This window comes from Heterodontus francisci, chromosome 4, assembly GCF_036365525.1.
Source record: "Heterodontus francisci isolate sHetFra1 chromosome 4, sHetFra1.hap1, whole genome shotgun sequence".
Lineage (NCBI taxonomy): Eukaryota > Metazoa > Chordata > Chondrichthyes > Heterodontiformes > Heterodontidae > Heterodontus > Heterodontus francisci.
The window spans coordinates 18,176,125-18,198,004 of NC_090374.1; the positions used below are offsets into that span (position 1 = coordinate 18,176,125).

At 42.7% G+C, this 21,880-nt stretch overlaps 1 protein-coding gene across 5 annotated transcripts in view; it reads left to right on the plus strand.

Annotated features, from left to right (window-relative positions):
* add1 (adducin 1 (alpha)) overlaps positions 1–21,880 on the plus strand; it is a 245,963-nt gene that overhangs the window by 63,556 nt on the left and 160,527 nt on the right. For 4 of the 5 annotated variants that reach the window (XM_068029237.1, XM_068029240.1, XM_068029235.1 and 1 more), the window contains exon 2: positions 17,347–17,560. In XM_068029237.1, the coding sequence (XP_067885338.1) occupies positions 17,366–17,560 (195 nt within the window). In that variant the 5' untranslated portion in view covers positions 17,347–17,365. Of the gene's footprint in view, positions 1–714; positions 857–17,346; positions 17,561–21,880 lie in introns of all 5 variants that reach the window. The other variant, XM_068029236.1, reaches the window with a different exon arrangement.

Consider the following 21,880-nt stretch of genomic DNA (forward strand, 5'->3'; position numbering starts at 1 on the left):
CCTTTTCTTGAATAGTGTTAATTTTCAGTTTTCCAATCTGCTGGGACCTATGGAGAATCTAGGAAATTTTAGAAGACTGCAACCAGTGGATCCACTATCTCTGCAGCCACTTCCTTTAAGACCCTAAGATGCAGGCCATCAGGTCCAGGGAACTTGTCAGCCTTTAGTCCAATTAGTATTCTAATGAAATAAAAGCAAAATACTGCGGATGCTGGAAATCTGAAACAAAAACAAGAAATGCTGGATTCACTCAGCAGGTCTGGCAGCATCTGTGGAAAGAAAAGCAGAGTTAACGTTTCGGGTCAGTGACCCTTCTTCAGAAGGGAAGAAGGGTCACTGACCCGAAACGTTAACTCTGCTTCTCTTTCCACAGATGCTGCCAGACCTGCTGAGTGAATCCAGCATTTCTTGTGTTAGTATTCTAATGACTTGTTCAAAGCCTCTGCCATTTTCTCATTTCCCATTATTAATTCCCCAGTCTCGCCCTCTGAGACCAATGTTCACATTAGCTACTCTTCCTTTTTTTATATATTTGTAGAAGCTTTTACTGCCTTTTTATATTTGCTAGTTTTCTCTCACTCCAATTTCTCATTATTACTTGTTAGTCATCCTTTGCTGATTTCTAAAATTTTCCCCAATCTTCTGGCCTACCGCTAATCTTTGTAAAATTGTACATCTTTTCTTTGTATTTGATAGCATCTTAAATTTCCTTAGGTAGCCACGGATAATGCATCCTTCTTGTAGAGTCTTTTCCAATGGAATATATCTTTGAGAGTTAGGAAATAACTCCTTTTAAAATGAGAAGTCAGGAACAAAAGTGACGGCACATGGGATTGAACTGAGTGGTGAATACCTGGTGAGTGATTCTTCTTTGTACCTTCTAGTCTCCTGTTTGTAATAGTCTAAAGTAAAGTCTATTCATGGCAGGGCAGTTCGGCTGTGTGGAATGTGCATCTTGTGAGGTGGGAAGTAATGGATGCTTCCTGTAGCCTAGATGACCACGTGTAGGAAGTGTCAACAGATGTAGATACTTGAGCTCCAGGTTTCGGAATTCGAGCGACAACTGGAAGCCTCGCAGATGCACCAGTGACATGTGGATAGCATGTTTAGGGAGGTGGTCACTCCACAAGTTGAATGTGCAGGTAGAGGGGGAATGGCTGACCACCAGACAGTCTAGGAGGACCAAACAGGTGGTGCAGAAGTCCCAAGTCCATCTCATTCGCTAACCTGTTTTCTGTTTTGAAACTGGTGAGGGTGATGGTTCTTCAGAGGAGTGCAGCCAGAGCTAAGTTTGTAGCACCATGGGTGGATCAGCTACAGCAGGGGAGAAAGAAGAATGGAAGAGAAGTAGTGGTAGGGGATTCAATAGTTAGGAGAGCAGGCATTTGTGGCCATAGACGCAACTCCAGGATGGTATGTTGCCTTCCTGGTGCCAGGGTCAAAGATGTCACTCTGCAGATGCAGGACAATCTTATGGGGAGGGTGAAAGAGCTAGAGGTCGTGGTCCACCTAAGTACCAGCAGCATGGGTAGAAAAAGGGGATGAGGTCCTGAAAGATTTTAGAGAGCGAAGAAAGAGATTTAAAAAAAACAGGACTTTGGCATTAATCAGGATTACTCCCAGTGCAATGTGCTAGTGAGTACAGAAATAGAAGCTTAGAGCAAATGAATGTGTAGCTTGAGAGATGGTGCAGGAGGGAAGGACTTTAGATTTCTGAGGCATTGGGACTGGTTCTAGGGCAGGTGGGACCTGCACAAGGAGGACCGGTTACACCAGGATTGTCGAACCTTTTCAGGCGGAGGGCTGCATTGATTTTTTGCTTGGCCCAGGGGGCCGGTGAGCAAATTTCTAAAGATAAAGGCATTAAAAATGTCTTATGTATTTTGTGAAGCTTTAAATGAGAAAACTAATTTATTGACTGACTTTCTAGAACACTATTGAAAATTGATTTATTGACATACCTTTGTTTTTGCCTGCACACTTGACATGGCCATGTAGTTATTCTGGATAGATATCCATCTTTCAGGAGATGGTTTGATCCGTGAGCCGGATGGAAACATTTGGCAGGCTGGATCCTGGCCTGCGGGCCGTATGTTGGATAACCCTGGGTTCCATCTTGGGACTGGAACCAATATCCTTGTAGGGAGATTTGCTAGTGCTGTTGGGGAGGGTTTTAATGAGCTTGGCAGGGGGATGGGCACCTAAGAGAGATTGTAGATAGAGAAACAAAACTGGTTATGGTCGGAAGAGAAGTAGTAAACAACATTGCAAGACAGAGGAATCAAAGGCCTGCATCAAATAGGGTCAGAGTACAGAAAAATGTTATGGCAAAGTTAAAGGCACTCTGTCTGAATGCACCCAGCATTCGCAACAAGCTAGGTAATTGACGGCGCAAAATAGAAGTAAACGGGTATGATCTAATTTTCATTATGGAGATACTGCTGCAGGGTGACCAAAGCTGGAAATCGGTATTCGACATTTAGGAAAGATGGGTAAAATGGAAAAGGTGGGGGAGCACTGTTAAAGGATGAGATCAGTACATTAGTGGGAGGATCTTGGAGAAGTTAAAGATGTAGAATCAGTTTGGATGGAGCTAAGAACCAGCAAGGGGCAGAAAACATTGGGAGTTGTTTATCAGCCAAACAGTATTGGTAATGTAGGGAACAGTATGAAATTAGAGGTGCATGTAACAAGGGTAACAGTGATCATAGGGGAAACTTCAATCTACATATAGACTGGGTAAACTAATTAGCACTAATGCTGTGGAAGACGAATTCTTGCAATGTATACAAGAATAGCATGTTGAGGAATCAACTAAAGAATGCACAATACTAGATCTAAAATAGCCCAATGAGAAAGGGTGAGCAAATAAACTTGTAGTAAAGGAGCCTTTCGGGAAGAGTGGCCATAATATAGAATTTTACATTTAAGTTTCAAAGTGACATAGTTCAGTTCGAAACTAGGGTCTTCAATCTAAACAAAGGAAACTATGAAGGGCAAGTTGGCTGTAGTAGATTGGAAAAATACATTAGAAGGTATGTCGGTAGACAGGCAATGGCTAGCATTTAAAGAATTAATACATGGTTTCCAACAACTTGACATTCCTTTTGAGGCACAGAAACCCAACAGGAAAAGTGATCCAACCATAGTTAAAGATTGTATTAGATCAAAGGAAGAGGCTTCTAAAGTTGCCAAAAAAAGTAATAAGCCTGAGGATTGGGAGCATTTTAGAATTCAAAGAAGGACAAAAAAACAAAGAAAATATATTAAAGTAAACTAACGAGAAACATAAAAATGGACTGTATAAGCTTCTATGGGTATGTTTAAAAAGGAAAAGATTAGCAAAGACAAATATGGGCCCTTACAGGCAGAGACAGGCGAATTTATAATGGGGAACAAGGAAATGGCGAAGAAACAAATACCTTCAGTCTTCACGGAGCAAGATACAAAAAAACCCAGAAATATTCGCAAGCAAAGGGATTAGCGAGAATGGGGAACTGAAGCAACTTAGTATTAATTAAAAAAAAAAGTAGTACTGGAGAAATTAATGGGACTGGAAGGTGATAAATCACCTGGACCTGATGGTTTACATCCCAGAGTGTTGAAAGAGCTGGGTGCATTGGTGGTCATCCAAAATTCTATAGATTCCGGAACAGTTCCTGGAAATTGGAAGGTTGCAAATGTAATGCCACTAAGGAAGGAGGGAAGGGAGAAAACTGGGAACTACAGACCTGTTAGCCTGACGGCATCTTTTTCTTTGGCCTCCTTGTCTCTGGAGACAATGGCTAAGCGCCTGCAGGTGGTCAGTGGTTTGTGGAGCAGCGCCTGGAGTGGCTATAAAGGCCGATACTAGAGTGACAGACTCCTCCACAGGTGCTGCAGATAAAATTGGCTGTCAGGGCTGTTTCGCAGTTGGCTCTCCCCTTGCGCTTCTGTCTTGTTTTCCTGCCAACTGCTAAGTCTCTTCGACTCGCCACACTTTAGCCCTGCCTTTATGGCTGCCCGCCAGCTCTGGCGAACGCTGGCAACTGACTCCCACGACTTGTGATAAATGTCACAGGACTTCATGTCGCGTTTGCAGACGTCTTTAAAGCGGAGACATGGACGGCCGGTGGGTCTGATACCAGTGGCGAGCTCACTGTACAATGTGTCCTTGGGGATCCTGCCATCTTCCATGAGGCTCACATGGTCAAGCCATCTCGAGCGCCGCTGACTCGGGGTGTATAAGTTGGGGATGTTGGCTGCCTCGAGGACTTCTGTGTTGGAGATACGGTCCTGCCATCTGATGCCAAGGATTCTCCGGAGGCAGTGAAGATGGAATGAATTGAGATGTCGCTATTGACTGACATACGTTGTCCAGGCCTCGCTGCCGTAGAGCAAGGTACTGAGGACACGGGCTTGAAACACGCGGACTTTTGTGTTCTGTGTCAGCGCGCCATTTTCCCACACTCTCTTGGCCAGTCCGGACATAGCAGTGGAAGCCTTTCCCATGTGCTTGTTTTCTGCATCTGGAGACAGGTTACTGGTGATAGTTGAGCCTCGGTAGGTGAACTCTTGAACCACTTAGAGCGTGGTCGCCGATATTGATGGGTGGAGCATTACTGACGCCCTGTCCCATGATCATTTTCTTGAGGCTGATGGTTAGGCCGAATTCGTTGCAGGCAGCCGCAAACCTGTCGATGAGATTATGCAGACACTCTTCAGTGTGAGATGTTAATGCAGCATTGTCAGCAAAGAGAAGTTTCCTGATGAGGACTTTCCATACTTTGGTCTTTGCTGTTAGACGGGCAAGGTTGAACAACCTGCCACCTGATCTTGCGTGGAGGAAAATACCACCTTAAGACTTGAACGCATGTGAGAGCAGTAGGGAGAGGAAAATCCCAAACCGTGTAGGTGCGAGAACACAGCCCTGTTGCACGCCACTCAGGATAGGAAAGGGGTCTGATGAGGCGCCGCTATGCTGAATTGTGCCTTTCATATTGTCATGGAATGAGGTGATGATACTTAGTAGCTTTGGACATCTGATCTTTGCTAGTAGTCTGAAGAGACCACGTCTGCTGACGAGGTCAAAGGCTTGAGATCAATGAAAGCAACGTAGAGGGGCATCTGTTCACGGCATTTCTCCTGTAGCTGACGAAGGGAGAACAGCATGTCAATGGTCGATCTCTCTGCTCGAAAGCCACACTGTGCCTCAGAGTAGACATGCTCGGCCAGCGTCTGGAGCCTGTTTAAAGCGACTCAGTAGTAGGAAAAATGCTAGAATCTATTATAAAAGATGTGGTAACTGGACACTTAAAAGGTAGGATTGGGCAGAGTCAACATGGATTTATGAAAGGGAAATGTTTGACAAACCTGTTGGAGCTTTTTGAGGATCTAACAGAACAGGTGAGGGGGAACCAGTGGATGTGGTATATTTGGATTTTCATAAGGCTTTCAATAAAGGTCCCACACAAGAGGGGAGTGAAAAAACTTGGAGCACATGGTATTAATATACTGGCATGAATTGAGAATTGGTTGACGGACTGAAAACAGAGTAGGAATAAATGGGTTATTCTCTGGCAGGCTGTGACCAGTGGGGTACCGCAAGGATCCGTGCTTGGGCCCCAGCTAATTGCAATCTGTATCAATGATTTGGATGTGGGGACCAAATGTAATATTTCCAAGTTTGCTGATGACACAAAACTAGGTGGGAACATGAGTTGTGAGGAGAATGCAAAGAGGCTTCAGAGCATTTAGAGAGGCTAAGTGAATGGGAAAGAACAATATAATGTGGAAAAATGTGAAGTTATCCACTTTGGTAGAAAAAACAGAAATGCAGAGGATTTCTTAAATGGAGAGAGATTAGAAAGTGTAGGTGTCCAAAGGGACCTGGGTGACCTTGTTCGAGTCACAAAAAGCTAACATGTAGGTTCAGCAAACAATTTGGAAGGCAAATAGTATGTTGGCCTTTATTGCAAGAAGATTTGAGTACAGGAGTAAAGCTGTCTTGCTGCATTTGTATAGAGCCTTGGTGTGACTGCACCTGGAGTATTGAATACAGTTTTGGTCTCTTTACCCAAGGAAGGATACTCTTACCATAGAGGGAGTGCAACAAAGGTTCACTAGACTAATTCCTGGGATGGCGGGATTGTCCTACGATGCGAGGTTGAGGAGGCTGGGCCTGTATTAGAATTTAGAAGAATGTGAGGTGATCTCATTGAAATATAGGAAATGCTTTCAGGATTTGACAGGGTAGATGCATGAAGGATGTTTCCCCTGGCTGGGGTGTCTAGAATGAGGGGACAGAGTCTCCGAATAAGGGGTAGGCCATTTAAGACTAAGGAATTTCTACATGGAGGTTGGTGAATCTTTGGAATGATCTAACCCAGAGGGCTGCAGAAGCAATTATTGAGTGTTTAAGACAGACATCAGTAGATTTCGAGATATTAAAGGCACCAAGGGATATGGGAATAGTGTGGGAAAATGGCGTTGAGGTAGATGATCAGCCATGATCTAGTTTAATGTGAACAGGTCTGAGGGGCTGAATGGCATACTCCTATTTTCTGTGTCTGCCACTGCTTCTGTACTGTCTTAGCCTTCAACCTGTTTTCCTAGTACTCTTCAGCCACCTGTCTTCATACCCTTGTGATTGCCTTGAAGACACTGGTTTCAGACCCAAATTTCTCACCTTCAAACTGAATGTGAAATTCATCACATTATTACTCTTGCTTAGGGGGTCTTTTATTATGAGGTCATTAATCCTGTCTACATATCAGATCTAAAATAGCCTGCTTCCTGGTTGGTTCCAGAATATATACTATGAACTCATTCTCCAGGCTAACTTTGCCAATATGATGTGTCCAATTGATGTGAAGATTAAAATCTCCCACAATTATTGCTGCACCTTTCTTACAAGCCCCCATTATTTCTTGGTTTGTACTCTGTCCGACAGTGTATCTATGGGGTCTATAAACTACTGCCAGTCATTTTCCTTTGCTATTTATTTCCACCTGAACTGATTATACATCTTGATCTTCTGAGCCAAGATCATTTCTCACTACTGTATTAATCTTGTCATGCAGACCTCCACCTGCCAAGAAGAGTCATATTAATTTTTGTCATATTGATTTTAAACTGTTGCTGGAGTGAAGAAATTACCTTTTTTGAAGGTCACGACACACTGGGCTGGAAGGACATTTGCATACCAAGAGACACTGCTTGTGAAGACAAAGGGCTATTCCCTGCTCCAATTAACCCAAATGGATTTTAATCACCAGACATTGAAGGTATAAGGAAGCGCATTCCAGGCCCTGCTAAGATGATACAATCCACAGAGCCAGGACTGGTTAAACTAGCTGGTCACATGACTAACTGGTCCAGGTTTTTTGAACTAACCACAGGACAGTTTGAATTCAGAAGGCAGTGTGCAACTGAAGCTGAATCAAGCTAGTCTCTCGCCTGGCTGTGTGTCTCTCACCATCTTTGTTTTATTTGAGTTTCAAGTTTAGAAATATCAATTATTTGGAGTTATATTCAGTAGTTTAACTAGTTAAGCTATAAATTTAATACAATACTATCTCCCCAATACCAGCTTAAACTACTGCCCCAGTTTAGAGAGGAAAAAAAAGCCCTTAAAACTCAACAACCAGTCATCTACCTGCTCACCTAACTAATGCCTCTGGGCTTTAGCTGTCTGGTCTTGATGTCTCTGGCTCCCTGTCTTGGATCGCTCCTTGTTCTGTAAAAGACCTGACCAGTACCTCCTCCCTCATTGCGCCAAGTTCCTGAGTTAAACACTCTGTCTCATGGGACTTCATGCCTTTGTAAAACCTCCTGTATTTATACTAGCTGCTACTCCAGAGACCAGTCAGATTCTGCTGACTATGTAGGGAACCAGTTCTAACTAGCTACCTACTTAACTAACTACAGCTGCCTCTAGCAGAGAGCCTGTTTATCACTGACGAAGAGTGAAATAAACTACAAGTTAATGTTGTTGAAGTTAAGCTAAATGCAGATTGGACTAGATTGTAGAAAGAGATCAACACTTAAAATTTCCTTACATACCAAATTCCTTGAGTTAAGCCCTGTCTCGCAGGACTCGGTCGTGCTGGATATTCTGCTGCTTTGTGTTTAGTCAGACATATCCCCAACTTATTGAGTCAAATTTGTTCAGTTAAGATCTCTTGTATAAGTTTTGTGCAAAGCCACTTAAATTCAGCCTATTGGCAGTGAAATGAAGTCTTTAGATAAAGCTATTCTAATAACCAGTGTGAGTATTTTGGCCTTCAGAGTTATAATGCAAGATTCTTTGTCCTTTTGGGTAGTGAATTTGCCTTTGCTTTGCTTTTCAGAAGCTTGAGAGCTAAAATTGACCTGTTACTCATGAATAACTGCAAAAATTGCCTCAAATAATGAACAACGAAGGATTGTCTTCAGTTTGTGTGTAAAGGGCTTTGGCAGCTTGACTGCTTATGACCTCAGAAACTGCATGTAGATTGTTTGTTTGAGGCCCTTGCAGGGTTTCTTCAGGATTAGTTCATCTATTGCTCTGCTCTCTCATTCTGTGCGCTAAGTGGTGAACAGCTTTTAATATTATTTAGCTGATACTTAAATTGCATGCATTAAAGGACTTTTTTCAGAACTTTATTTCTGGTGCCTGAATACAATTGAACATCACTCAGTTGTGACTGAACTAGCTTTCACTTTATCTTGGTAACTTTATTTTAACAGGTTGCAAGTTTTCACAGTTAAGAAATTTGAGAGGATGCTTTCTTCTGGGCTAAATATAGGTGCGTGTGATTGTAGTAGTAATTAGTGTGCAGCCACAGTGTTCTGTTTGACCCTTGGAGGAGCTTCAAACCTCTTGTTTTGTACGTCACCAAGAATGCCTGTTTGCACCTCCCATGATACTGTTTGCACTTCCCTTACATTGTTGGCACTTGTTCCTACCCTGCAGAGATGGTGGAGAGGTAGAAGTGGGTGTCATCATATGTGAAAGCTGACCCCATGTCTTCAGATGATGTAACCCAAGGGCAGCATATATATGTCCCCTCACTGTCTGTTTTCAGACTGCTTGTGCAACATAGTCTTGGATAAGCTGCAAATTTACATTTCCCGTTGTATATTAGGATACCTGAAGCCATCATCTTCAACTCTTACCACATACCCCTTCCTTCTGATTTCCCCCTCTTCCTCTCTGACCATTGTCTTGGCTGAACTGTTCACAACCTCAGTGTCCTTTTCAACCCGAGCTAAGATTCTGACCCCATATTCTCTCCATTACAAAAAAAACCTACTTCAACTTCCATAACATTGCCTATCTATGTCCCTGCCTCTGCCTATCTACTGATAAAATTCTCATCCATGTCTTTTGTCACTTCAAGAAAACTATTCCAGTGTTCTCCTGGTCAGTCTCCCTCCATGCTCTAAACTTCAGCTGATCTAAATCTTATCCATCACTCATGTTCTTGCTGACATACAGCCCAACCGCATCCCCCTGCCCCTGTCCTCCAGTGCATTCAATCTAAAATTCATATCCTTGTGTTTAAATCTTTCTCCAGCCGTATACAAGTCCTGCACAGTTCCATGTTCCTGCAACTGCAAAATCTTGTGCATCTCCCACTTCCTTCGCCCCATCTTAAGACAACTTTAGATTTAGTTGCCTAGGCCCATGCTGTGGAATTTTATCCATTAAACCTATCTGTCTCTCCACCTCCCCCTCTAAGACCCTCCTTAAAACTTAATGTATGGAGGTGGGTGGGGGGGTTGGGGGGCAGGGAGAGGAACTCTCCACTGGTTGGAATTGTACCTCGCACAAAGGAAGATGGCATTCTTCTTTCCTCCTCTCCTTGTCCTCTGAACGTTGCTCATTCCAGCTGTGGTACAATTTGATAGATGGCAGCCCTTCAGCAGCTCACTGAATCGGCTGTTCTTGACAAACATGACCCAGTTAGTATTGAATTTCAGCAGGCCATTTAGGAATTTGTGGAGGAGGTAGTTGTCATCACAGCTCAGCTGAAATTCTGTTGACCTCCATGTGTGCAATCTCCAGCATTAAATAGCAAAGAGGAACATACCTTTCCTTCACCTTCCCTCGCTCAAGGGTGTTGAGCTCAATTGCAGCAATCCCAGTTGAAATCAGCTAAATACGGATTAGGGAATTAAAGTTGAGTCTTTCCTGACTCAACACCACACTGCACATAGCTGCTAAGCCATTTAGGTACTGCATTAAAGTTGTAATTCAGTTGTTTTAAAATACATAAACTTTTCAGCTGCATTTGCAGTGTTCCTATACTTCCGAGATTAATTTATTATTTTTCGCGCTCTCTTCCCCACGCCTCACCAAAAACCTGATTTGCTTCTATAAATATATGAAAATGGTCCAAACAAACAAAACAGGTTAATTCCAGAGGTGAGGCGAGAGTGACTGCCATTGACATCAAGGCAGCATTTGACTGAGTGTGGCATAATAGGAACCCTAGTAAAGTTGAAGTCAATAAGAATCTGCTGGTTGGAGTCATATGTAGCATAAAGGAAATTGGTGGCCAGTCACCTCAGTCCCAGGCCATCTCTGCAGGAATTCCTGAGGGAAGTGTCCTAAGGCCAACCATCTTCAGCTGCATCATCAATGACCATCTGTCCATCATTAAGTCAGAAGTTTAGTTTAGTTTAGAGATACAGCACTGAAACAGGCCCTTCGGCCCACTGAGTCTGTGCCGACCATCAACCACCCATTTATACTAATCCTACACTAATTCCATATTCCTACCACATCCCCACCTGTCCCTATATTTCCCTACCACCTACCTAAACTAGGGACAATTTATAATGGCCAATTTACCTATCAACCTGCAAGTCTTTGGCATGTGGGAGGAAACCGTGGGCATGTTCACTGTTTGCAGTGTTCAGTTCCATGCACAATTCCTCAGGTAATACGACATGTGGGCACAGATTGCTTCAACACCTGGACAGGCTGGGCTGTCATTTAGCAAGTACATTTGCACCACACTATGGATGTTAGCCATATGGATTTTAAGAAATCGTTTGACAAAGTACCACATAAAAGATTGGTTAACAGAATTGAGGCTCGTGGAATAGGAGGGTCAGTATCAGCTTGGATTTAAAAAAAAAAAAATTATCTTAAAGACAGAAAACAGCAAATAGTGATGAATGGTTATTTTTCAGACTGGAGGATGGTAAATAGTGGTGGTCCCCAAAGTTCAGTGCTAGGACCACTGCATTTTTTGATGCAGTAACATTTCAAAATTTGCTAATTCCAAACTTGTGGTATGCAATGAGGATGATAACATGCAACAGGACATGGGCTAGCAGAATGGGCAGACAGTGGCAGATGGAATTTAATATAGGGACGTGTGAGGTGATGTATTTTGGCGTAAGGGATAGGTAGAGACAATATAAACTTAATGGCACAATTCTAAGAGTGTACAGGGACACAATTCTGAAGAGTTTGCAGGGCCAGATGGTCCTGGAAAATCACGTGCACAGATCTTTGAAGGTGGTAGGACATATTGAGAGTAGTTTGCAAAGCATATGAAATTTTGGGCTTCATAGAGGGAAGTAACTGAACATTTTTAAAGCTCTGGGCCCCAACTAGAGTATTGCGAACCGTTCTGGTCACTGTACTTCAAGGAGAATGTGAAGGTCCTTGAGAGGATGCAAGGAGATTTACCAGAATGGCTCCAGGGATGAGGGATTTTAGCTACAATGGTAGGTTTGAGAAGCTGGGGTCATTTGCCTTGAAGCAAAGGAGGTTGAGGGGAGATTTGAGAGAGGTTCAAGATTCTAACCGGTTTAGATAAGGTAGACAAAGAAAAGCTGTTTCCATTTGAGTCATAGTCGTACAGCATAGAAACAGGCCCTTCAGCCCACTGTGTCCATGCCGACCATAATGCCTATCTATACTAATCCTGCCTGCCTGCATTAATTCCATATCCCTCTATGCCTTGCTCATTCAAGTACCTGTCCAGATGCCTCTTAAATGTCGCTATTGTTCCTGCCTCCACCACCACCTCAGGCAGCTCATTCCAGGTGCCCACTATTCTTTGTGAAAAATTTACCCCTTTGATCCCCTTTAAACCTCCTCCCTCTCACCTTAAATCTATGCCCTCTAGTTTTAGTCACCCCTACCATGGGAAACAGACTCTGGCTATCTACCCTATCTATGCCTCTCATAATTTTATATACCTCTATCATGTCTCTTTATAACTCAAGCCCTCCAAACCAGGCAACATCCTTGTCAATCTTTTCTGCACCCTCTCTAGCTTAATCACATCTTTCCTGTAGTGCGACGACCAGAACTGCGCACAGTACTCCAAATGCGGCCTAACCAACGTTATGTACGACTGTAACATGACGTCCCAACTCTTGTACTCAATGCCTCGGTCGATGAAGGCAAGCATGCCATACGCCTTCTTCACCACCCTGTCTACCTGTGTTGCCACTTTCAGGGAACTATGCACTTGCACCCCAAGGTCTCTCTGCTCAAGCACATTCCCCAGGGCCCTGCCATTCACTGTTTATGTCCTGCCCTAGTTTAACTTCCCAAAATGCATCACTTCACACTTGTCTGCGTTAAATTCCATTTGCCAATCCCTTGTCCACTTTCCCAGTTGATCTATATCCTGTCGTAACCTTAGACAACCTTCTTCACTGTCCACTATACCACCAATTTTGGTGTCATCTGCAAACTTACTAATCATGCCCCCTACATTCACACCCAAGTCATTAATATATATGACAAACAACAGAGGGCCCAGCACCGATCCCTGCGGCACACCACTGGTCACCGGCCTCCAATCTGAAAAACAACCCTCCACTAGCACCCTCTGCCTCCTATCACCAAGCCAATTTTGTATCCAATTTGCTAGCTCACCCTGGATCCCATGTGTTCGAACCTTCTGGACCAGCCTACCATGTGGGACCTTGTCAAAGGCCTTGCTAAAGTCCATGTAGATGATGTCCATCGCCCTGCCCTCGTCAGTCCTCTTGGTCACCTCCTCGAAAAACTCCAATTTCGTGAGATTCATGATTTCCCACACACCAAGCCATGTTGACTATCCCTAATCAGACCATGCCTTTCCAGATGCGTATAAATCCTGTGTCTCAGAATCCCTTCCAATAACTTTCCCACCACTGATGTAAGGCTCACTGGCCTGTAGTTCCCTGGCTTATCCCTGCTGCCCTTAAATAAAGGCACAACATTAGCTATCCTCCAGACTTCCGGTACCTCACCCGTGGCTAACGATGATAAAAGATCTCTGCCAGGGCCCCAGCAATCTCCTCCCTTGCTTCCCATAGCATCTGAGGATACACCTGGTCAGGCCCTGGGGATTTATCCACCTTATTGTGCTTCAAACTGATCATTCAAGGACTAGGGAACACAGATTTAGGATTTTGGGCAAGAGATGCAGGGGGATGTGAGGAAGAACTTGTTTAAGCTGTGACTGTAATGACCTGGAACTCGCTGCCTTTGAGGGTGGTGGAAGCAGAAACGATGAATGATTTCAAAAGGAAATTGGATGGACGCTTGGAAGTAAATTTGCAGGGCTATGGGGATAGAGTGGGGGAATGAGATTGTTTGGATTGCTTTGTAAAGAATTGGCATGGACCTGATGGGCTAAATAGTCTCCTTCTGTACCTCTGACTCTTGACGAGTGCCAGGCAATGACCATCTACAACAAAAGAGAATCTAACCACCTCCTCCTTGACATTGCATGACCATTGTCAAATCCCTCACAAGCAATGTGCTGGGGAGGGTGGGGGTCGGCACCATTGACCAGAAACTAAACTGCATAAATACTGTGGCTACAAGAGCAGGTCAGAAGCTGGGCTTGCTGCAGTGAGTGACTCATCATCTGACTTCCCAAAGCCTTCCCATCATTTACATGGTACAAGTTGGGAGTGTGATGGAATTATCGCAACTTGTCAGGATGAGTTGCCACTCCAATAACGCTGAATAAGCTCAACAGCATCCAGGACACAGCAGTCCGCTTGATTGGCACCCCTTTCACCACTGTAAACATTCACTCTCTCCACCAGCGGCACAGAGCGGCTGCAGTGTATACCACCTATAAAATGCACTGCAGCAACTCGCCAAGGCTTCTTCAACCTCCCAAACTTGTGACCTCTACCACCCAGAAGGATAAAGGCAGAAGGTGCATGGGAACACCACCTGCAAGCTCCTCTCCCAAGTCACAGACCATCTTGGTTTGGAAATATGCTGCTGTTGCTGGGACAAGATCTGGAACTCCCCACCAAACAACACTGTGAGAGTACCTTCACCACATTTTCTACTGCAGTTCAAGAAGGTGACTCACCATCACCTTTTTGAGGGCAGTTAGAGATGGGCAATAAATGCTACCCTTGCTAGCAATGCAACATCCCTTTGAACGAATTTTTTAAAAAAAGAGTCCATCCAGCATATCCCATATTGTCATGGTGCAACCTAAACACAGCATGACTCCATTGACTCCCATCAGCCATTCATGCAATCCCTTGGTAGAGAGAAATCTGGGGAATTCTTCTCCATTCTCACTCCAGTACTCCACCTACCGTTTTGTGCACTGTGATATTAGCTATAATAAAAAATTGTTCAACTTGCCTTTGATTGTTTGCAACGAATCTGCTCTGCGCAAGCTGCAATTTGTTTTAATGGTTGCTGTCCTATGAAAAGAAAAACCACCCAGTTCTATGCAAGTTTCTCATCCTCCTTAACCCATCTAACTTAACTAGCATAATGCAAGTGGAAATTAAATTATTTTCTTTTTTTTTTAGGAAGTGATATGTTTAATTATTTAAAATCCTGCAATCAAATGTTAAGCTGCTTCTGTCTGAAGATGGCTATTAACTGAGACAAGAAGTGTCGTACAGATGCATATTTAACTCCATTAAGGGTAGCTGTGGTTTAGGTACTCTACCCTTCTGTCTACAGGGAATTGATGTGAAGGGTAGAACCTGTTTATCAGCAAGATTTATTTTTCTATTTTAAATTCATGATCCTTAAATAGAAAACCTCGAGCATTGGTATGCTGAAAGATTTTAGAACACTCGGCTTGGCTGTGGTGGGTAATAGAGAGTGTTTACTGAATATTCATGAAGGTGATTGGCATTGAAGCTGTTCAAGTGGGGGTGGGAATAAAATTTATGGTTGCTATCCCAAATTCAAGCCATAAAAGGAGCCAGTGTTTTACTATTCCTTGAAGGTCGCCGGCTTTTCATTGTCCAAACTTTGGAGTTAAAGGAAAGCCTGATAGTGGAAAGAAGGCAGGAAATGTAAAAGTGGATGATCTGCAATTTTTTTTTCTTTTTAAGTAATAGTCTGATTAAAGATTTGAGCTTAATAAAAAATCTAAACCAAGTTTTGGAAATTTTGCATTAAATGATAACCTTTTGATCTTATTCATTTCTCTGAATTCCCTATAATTGTTAGCAGCACAATAATGTAGCTAAGTCTGGGCGAGTTGTTTTCCTGAGTAATCCTTCAACCCCGCCTTATGAATAATTTGAAGCATTACCTCCATGGGCACCCTTAGTTTGGATCTGTCTCCCTGTTATGCCATTTCAGTGGTGCCCCTGTCAGCATTGTTGGAAACCATGGACCCCACCATTAGCTGAGAACTGATTTTAGGGATGTGGGACCTTGGGAACCACAGATCAGAGGGAGATCTAATTTAAGGGATGTCTTGTGGGTAATAAAATTACTTCCTTTTTAATATTAAAGCAACCTGATCTATTTTAAAATACTGCATATAGCTTTCATTTGTTTTGTTTTTGTCTCTGTTTAAAAGGAGAGAGTTTTATGTGGACATTGTAAGGAATTATACAGGTGAGAGATCCAGCTGTGGCCTAACTAGCGTTTTATACATCCCTGTTTGGGCTAGAAAGCTACATTCTGTAACCTCATGGCCCGGTCTATCCCCCCACTCTACCATTACCATCAAGCCAGGAGACCAACCCTGGATCAATGAAGAGTGCAGGAGGGCATGCCAGGAGTAGTACGAGGCATACCTCAAAATGACGTGTCAACCTGGTGAAGCTACAACACAGGACTATCTGCGTGCCAAACTACGTAAGCAGCATGCGATATACAGAGCTAAGTGATTGGGTCGACTAGGCCTATAGTCACTAGAGTTCAGAAGAATGAGAGGGGATCTCCTAGAAACCTATAAAATTCTAACAGGACTAGACAGGCTAGATGCAGGGAGGATGTTCCCGATGGCTGGGGAGTCCAGAACCAGGGATCACAGTCTCAGGATATGGGGTATGTCATTTAGAACTGAGATGAGGAGAAATTCCTTCACTCAGAGGGTGGTGAATCTGTGGAATTCTCTACTGCAGAAGGCAGTGGAGGCCAAGTCATCAATTATATTCAAGCAGGCAATAGATATATTAATGCCCAAGGGATATGGGGAGAAAGCGGGAACAGGGTACTGAATTAGACAATCAACCATGATCTTTTTTGAATGGCGGAGCAGGCCCAAAGGGCCGAATGGCCTACTCCTGCTCCTATTTTCTATGTTTCTTTGTTGCTATGATTTTGTCCACTGAATTTCCCTCTCCAACTCGTGATTCTGTCTTGTTTGTTGCTGGATGGTTTATTTCATTGACTAAACAGAACATTGAAAAACGGCTGTCCAAGTGCCTCGGTCTCGTACCCTGACTATAAATAAAATGACTTTTATTTTTAATGAGGTGAGGTGCGAGTGAAGTTTACAACACAAAAATTATTGTGGCTTGTCTGCAGTTTTTATTTAAAATTTGCTTTTTAATGGAAGAGTAAATGTTTTAAAAAAATATATAAACATAATCCTCGGCATTTACAACTCAGTTGCATTTTAGTTGAGAAAGAAATAGGAATTTTGGCGAAGACATGCTGGGAGCAGCAATGGATTTTGACTGCTTGAAATTCACAATTAACTCATCCAACTGATTTTAAAAAGTATTGTAATGTTTTTATGAGCACTAATGCCATACTCCTATAGTACAAAAAGACTAATTCTCGATGTATAATAGCTTTTTTTGCTTGCAGCAATTTTAAATAGTTATCCTTATACACCTTTTCACGTTCTTAGTTTTAATTTTAACTCTTCTGACACTTATTTTACCTTCACTCGGCGTTGAAATATAATGCAAGAAAAGATGAAAATATTTTTTTTTAAAACATGAGTGAAAGTGGAGCAATCTGTCAATTTCACTTAAATTTCCAATGGTTTAGCTTTTTTTTTGTGATTGAGACCATTAAATCTGAAACTGGATGAAGTGGAGTCTTTTCCCTGAGTAGTGAGACTTTAGTGGTTTATTAGTTATTGATAGTGATGAGTTGACATTTCAATTTGTTTTTCCCCATAGGAACCTAGAACACCTTGCTATGAATGGTGACTCTGTTGCAGGGGTGGTTACTTCCCCACCCCCATCAACTGCTCCACACAAGGAGAAGTACTTCGACCGAGTTGATGAGAACAATCCTGAATACCTGAGAGAGAGGAATATGCCACCAGACTTGCGTCAGGATTTCAACATGATGGAGCAGAGGAAAAGGGTCTCCATGATTCTACAGAGTCCGGTAACGTCAAACATTTCCTTTTTAATTGGATTGTTGCAGGTGCACGTGTTCTTAATATTTCTCATGCAATAAGAGTGCAACTGTAATTATGGGTGATTTTAATCTAAATATAGATTGGGCAAACCAAATCAGCAATAATACTGTAGAGGAGGAATTCCTGGAGTGCGTACGTGTTGGTTTTTTGGATCAATATGTTGAGGAACCAACTAGAGAACAGGCCATCCTAGACTGGGTATTGTGTAATTAGAAAGGATTAGTTAACAATCTTGCTGTGCGGGGTCCCTTGGGGAAGAGCGACCATAACCTGATGGAATTCTCCATTAGGATGGAGAGTAAGAGAGTTGATTCCGAGACTAGGGTCCTGAATCTATGTAAAGGAAACTACGAAGGTATGAGGCACGAGTTATCTATGATAGATTGGGGAACGTTACTTAAAGGGTTGGCAATGGCTAGCATTTAAAGAGCGCATGAATGAATTACAACAATGGTTCATTCCTGTCTGGCGCAAAAATGAAACAGAAGGGTGGCTCAACCGTGGCTTGCAAAAGAAATTGGGGATAGTATTAGATCCAAGGAGGAGAAATATAAAATGGCCAGAACAAGCAGCAAACCTGAGGATTGGGAGCAGTTTAGAATTCAGCAAAGGAGGACAAAGGGATTGATTTAAGAAGGGGGAAATAGAGTATGAGAGTAAGCTTTCAGAGAACATAAAAACTGACTGTAAAAGCTTCTATAGATATGAAAAAGAAAAAGATTAGTGAAGACAAATGTGGGTCCCTTACAGTCAGAAACAGGGGAATTTATAATAGGGAACAAAAATAGCAGACCAATTAAATACACACTTTAGTTCTGTCTTCACAAAGGAGGACACAAATTCCTCCCAGAAATGTTAGGGAACATAGGGTCTAGTGAGAAGGAGGAACTGTACGAAATCAGTATTAGTAGGGAAATGGTGTTAGGGAAATTGATCAGATAGAAGGCCGATAAATCCCCAGGGCCTGATAATCTACATCCCAGAGTACTTAAGGAAGTGGCCCTTGAAATAGTAGATGCATTGCTGGTCATTTTTCAAAATTCTATAGACTCTGGAACAGTTCCAACGGATTGGAAGGTAGCTAATATAACCCCACTATTTAAAAAAGGAGGTAGAGAGAAAACAGGGAATTATACACTGGCTAGCCTGACATCAGTAGTGGGGAAAATGCTGGAGTCCATTATAAAAGATGTAATAGCAGAGCACTTGGAAAACAATGACATGATCGGACAAAGTCAACATGGATTTACGAAAGGGAAATCATGCTTGACAAATCTACTGGAATTTTTTGAGGATGTAACTAGTAGAATAGATAAGGGAGAACCAGTGGATGTGGTGTAATTGGACTTTCAGAAGGCTTTCAATAAGGTCCCACATAAGAGGTTAGCGTGCAAGATTAAAGCACGTGGGATTGGGGGTAAGGTACTGACATGGATAGAGAACTGGTTGGCAGACAGGAAATAGAGAGTAGGAATAAACGGGTCTTTTTCCAAGTGGCAGACAGTGACGAGTGGGATACCGCAGGGATCAGTGCTAGGACCCCAGCTATTCACAATATATATTAATGATATTCTTTCTTTTGGGCCTCCTTATCTCGAGAGACAATGGATACGCGCCTGGAGGTGGTCAGTGGTTTGTGAAGCAGCGCCTGGAGTGGCTATAAAGGCCAATTCTGGAGTGACAGGCTCTTCCACAGGTGCTGCAGAGAAATATGTTTGTTGGGGCTGTTGCACAGTTGGCTCTCCCCTTGCGCCTCTGTCTTTTTTCCTGCCAACTACTAAGTCTCTTCGACTCGCCACAATTTAGCCCTGTCTTTATGATATAGATGAGGGAATTAAATGTAATATATCCAAGTTTGCAGATGACAAAGCTGGGTGGGAGTGTGATCTGTGAGGAGGATGCAGAGAAGCTCCAGTGTGATTTGGACAGGTTGAGTGAGTGGGAAAATACTTGGCAGATGCAGTATAATGTGGATAAATGTGAGGTTATCCACTTTGGTAGCAAAAACAGGCACATTATTATCTGAACGGCGGTAGATTGAGAAAGGGGGAGGTGCAGCGAGACCTGGGTGTCCTTGTGCATCAGTTGCTGAAAGTAAGCAGACAGGTGCAACAGGCAGTTAAGAAGGCAAATGGTATGTTGGCCTTCATAGCGAGAGGATTCGAGTACAGGAGCAAGGATGTCTTGCTGCAATTATACAAGGCCTTGGTCTCCTTATTTGAGGAAGGATGTTCTTGCTCTGGAGGGAGTGCAGCAAAGGTTCACCAGACTGATTCCTGGGATGGCAGGACTGACATATGAAGAGAGATTGGGTCAATTAGGCTTGTATTCGCTAGAGTTTAGAAGAATGAGTGGGGATCTCCTAGAAACCTACAAAATTCTAACAGGACTGGACAGATTAGATGCAGGAAGGATGTTCCTGATGGTGGGGGCAGTCCAAGACCAGGGGTCACAATCTAAGGATAAGGAGTAAGCCATTTAGGACTGAGGTGAGGGGGGATTTCTTCACCCAGAGAGTGGTGAACCTGTGGAATTCTCTACCACAGGAAGCAGTTGCGGTCAAATCATTAAATATATTCAAGAAAGAGTTAGATATAGTTCTTTGGGCTAAAGGAATCGACTGATACAGGGAGAAAGCAGGATCAGGGTACTGAGTTTGGACAATCAGCCATGATCGTATTGAATGACGGTGCAGGCTCGAAGGGCCGAATGGTCTAGTCCTGCTCCTATTTTCTATGTTTCTATGATCACTAGTATTTGAAATGTAAACTAGTCTGTAGTTATTGTTAAAGGCCCGACTGCTATCATTTCATCATGGGTATATTAATGTGTATGGTAGGTATATTAAAATCTTACACCAAATATTTTAAATATTATGACATTGCAATTATATTTGTGAATACATAAATAGGAACAGGAGTAGGCCATATGGCCCCTTGAGCCTGCTCTGCCATTCAGTAAGATCATGGTTGATCTGAACTTGGCCTCAATTCCACTTTCCTGGCTGTTCCCCCACAACCCTTGTCTCCCCTATAGTTCAAAAGTCTGTATTTCAGTCTTGAATATGTTCAGTGACTCAGCGTGCACATCTGTCTGGGGTAGAAAATTCCAAAGATTAACAATCCTCAGAAGAAATTCCTCCTCCATTTCCATCTTGAATGGGTGACCTCTTATTCTGAAACTATGTCCCTCAGTTCTAGTTTCCATCTTGAGCATGAAACGTCATGTCAGAGTCTGCCCTGTCAAGCCCCCTCAGAATCTTATCTATTTCAATAAGATCACCTTTCATTCTTCTTGACTCCAATGAGTATAGGCATAACCTGCTCAGTCTTTTCTCAAGACAGTCCCTTCATCCCAGAAATCAACCTAGTGAACCTTCTCTGAACTGCCTCCATTGCAAGTATATCTCTCTCCTTAAATAAGGAGACCAAAACTGTATGCCGTACTCTACGTGTGATCTTGTCAGTGCCCTGTACAGTTGAAGCAAGGCTTCCCTACTTTTATACTCCATCCCCTTGTAATAAATGCCAACATTCCTACTTGCTATCCTGATTATTTGCTTTACCTACATACTAACTTTGTTTCATGTACGAGGACACCCAGATCCCTCTGTACCTCAGCATTCTGTATTCTCTTTCTATTTAAATATTTTGTTCTCCAATTCTACTAAAGTGAATAATCTCACATTTTCCTACATTGTACTCCATCTGCCAAATTTTTGCCTACTCACTTAACCTATCTATATCCTTCTGCAGGTGCTTTGTGTCCTTCTCACTATTTGTTTCCTACCTATCTTTGTATCGCCAGCAAATTTGGCTTCAATATACTTTAACACTTCATCCAAGTCGTTAACATCAATTGTAAGTAGCTGAGGCCCCAGCACTGATGTCTGTGGCACCCCACGAGTTAGTTTGCCAGTCTGAAAATGACCCATTTATCCAGACTCTGTTTCGTGTTAGTTGGCCAATCCTTATCCATGTTAATAAACTACCCCCAAAACCATGAGCTCTTACCTTGTGTAGTAACCTTTTATGTGGTACCTTATCAAATTATTTTGGAAATCTAAATGTACTACATATGCTGATTTCCCCTTTATCCACCCTGCTTGTTACATCTTCAAAGGACTCTTAATAAATTTGTCAAACACTATTCCCCTTTCATAAAACCACGTTGACTCTACCTGATTGCATTATGGCTTTCTAAATGTCCTGCTTCCTTAATGGATTCCAGCATTTTCCCAATGACAGATGTTAGACTAACTGGCCTATAGTTTCCTGTTTTCTGTC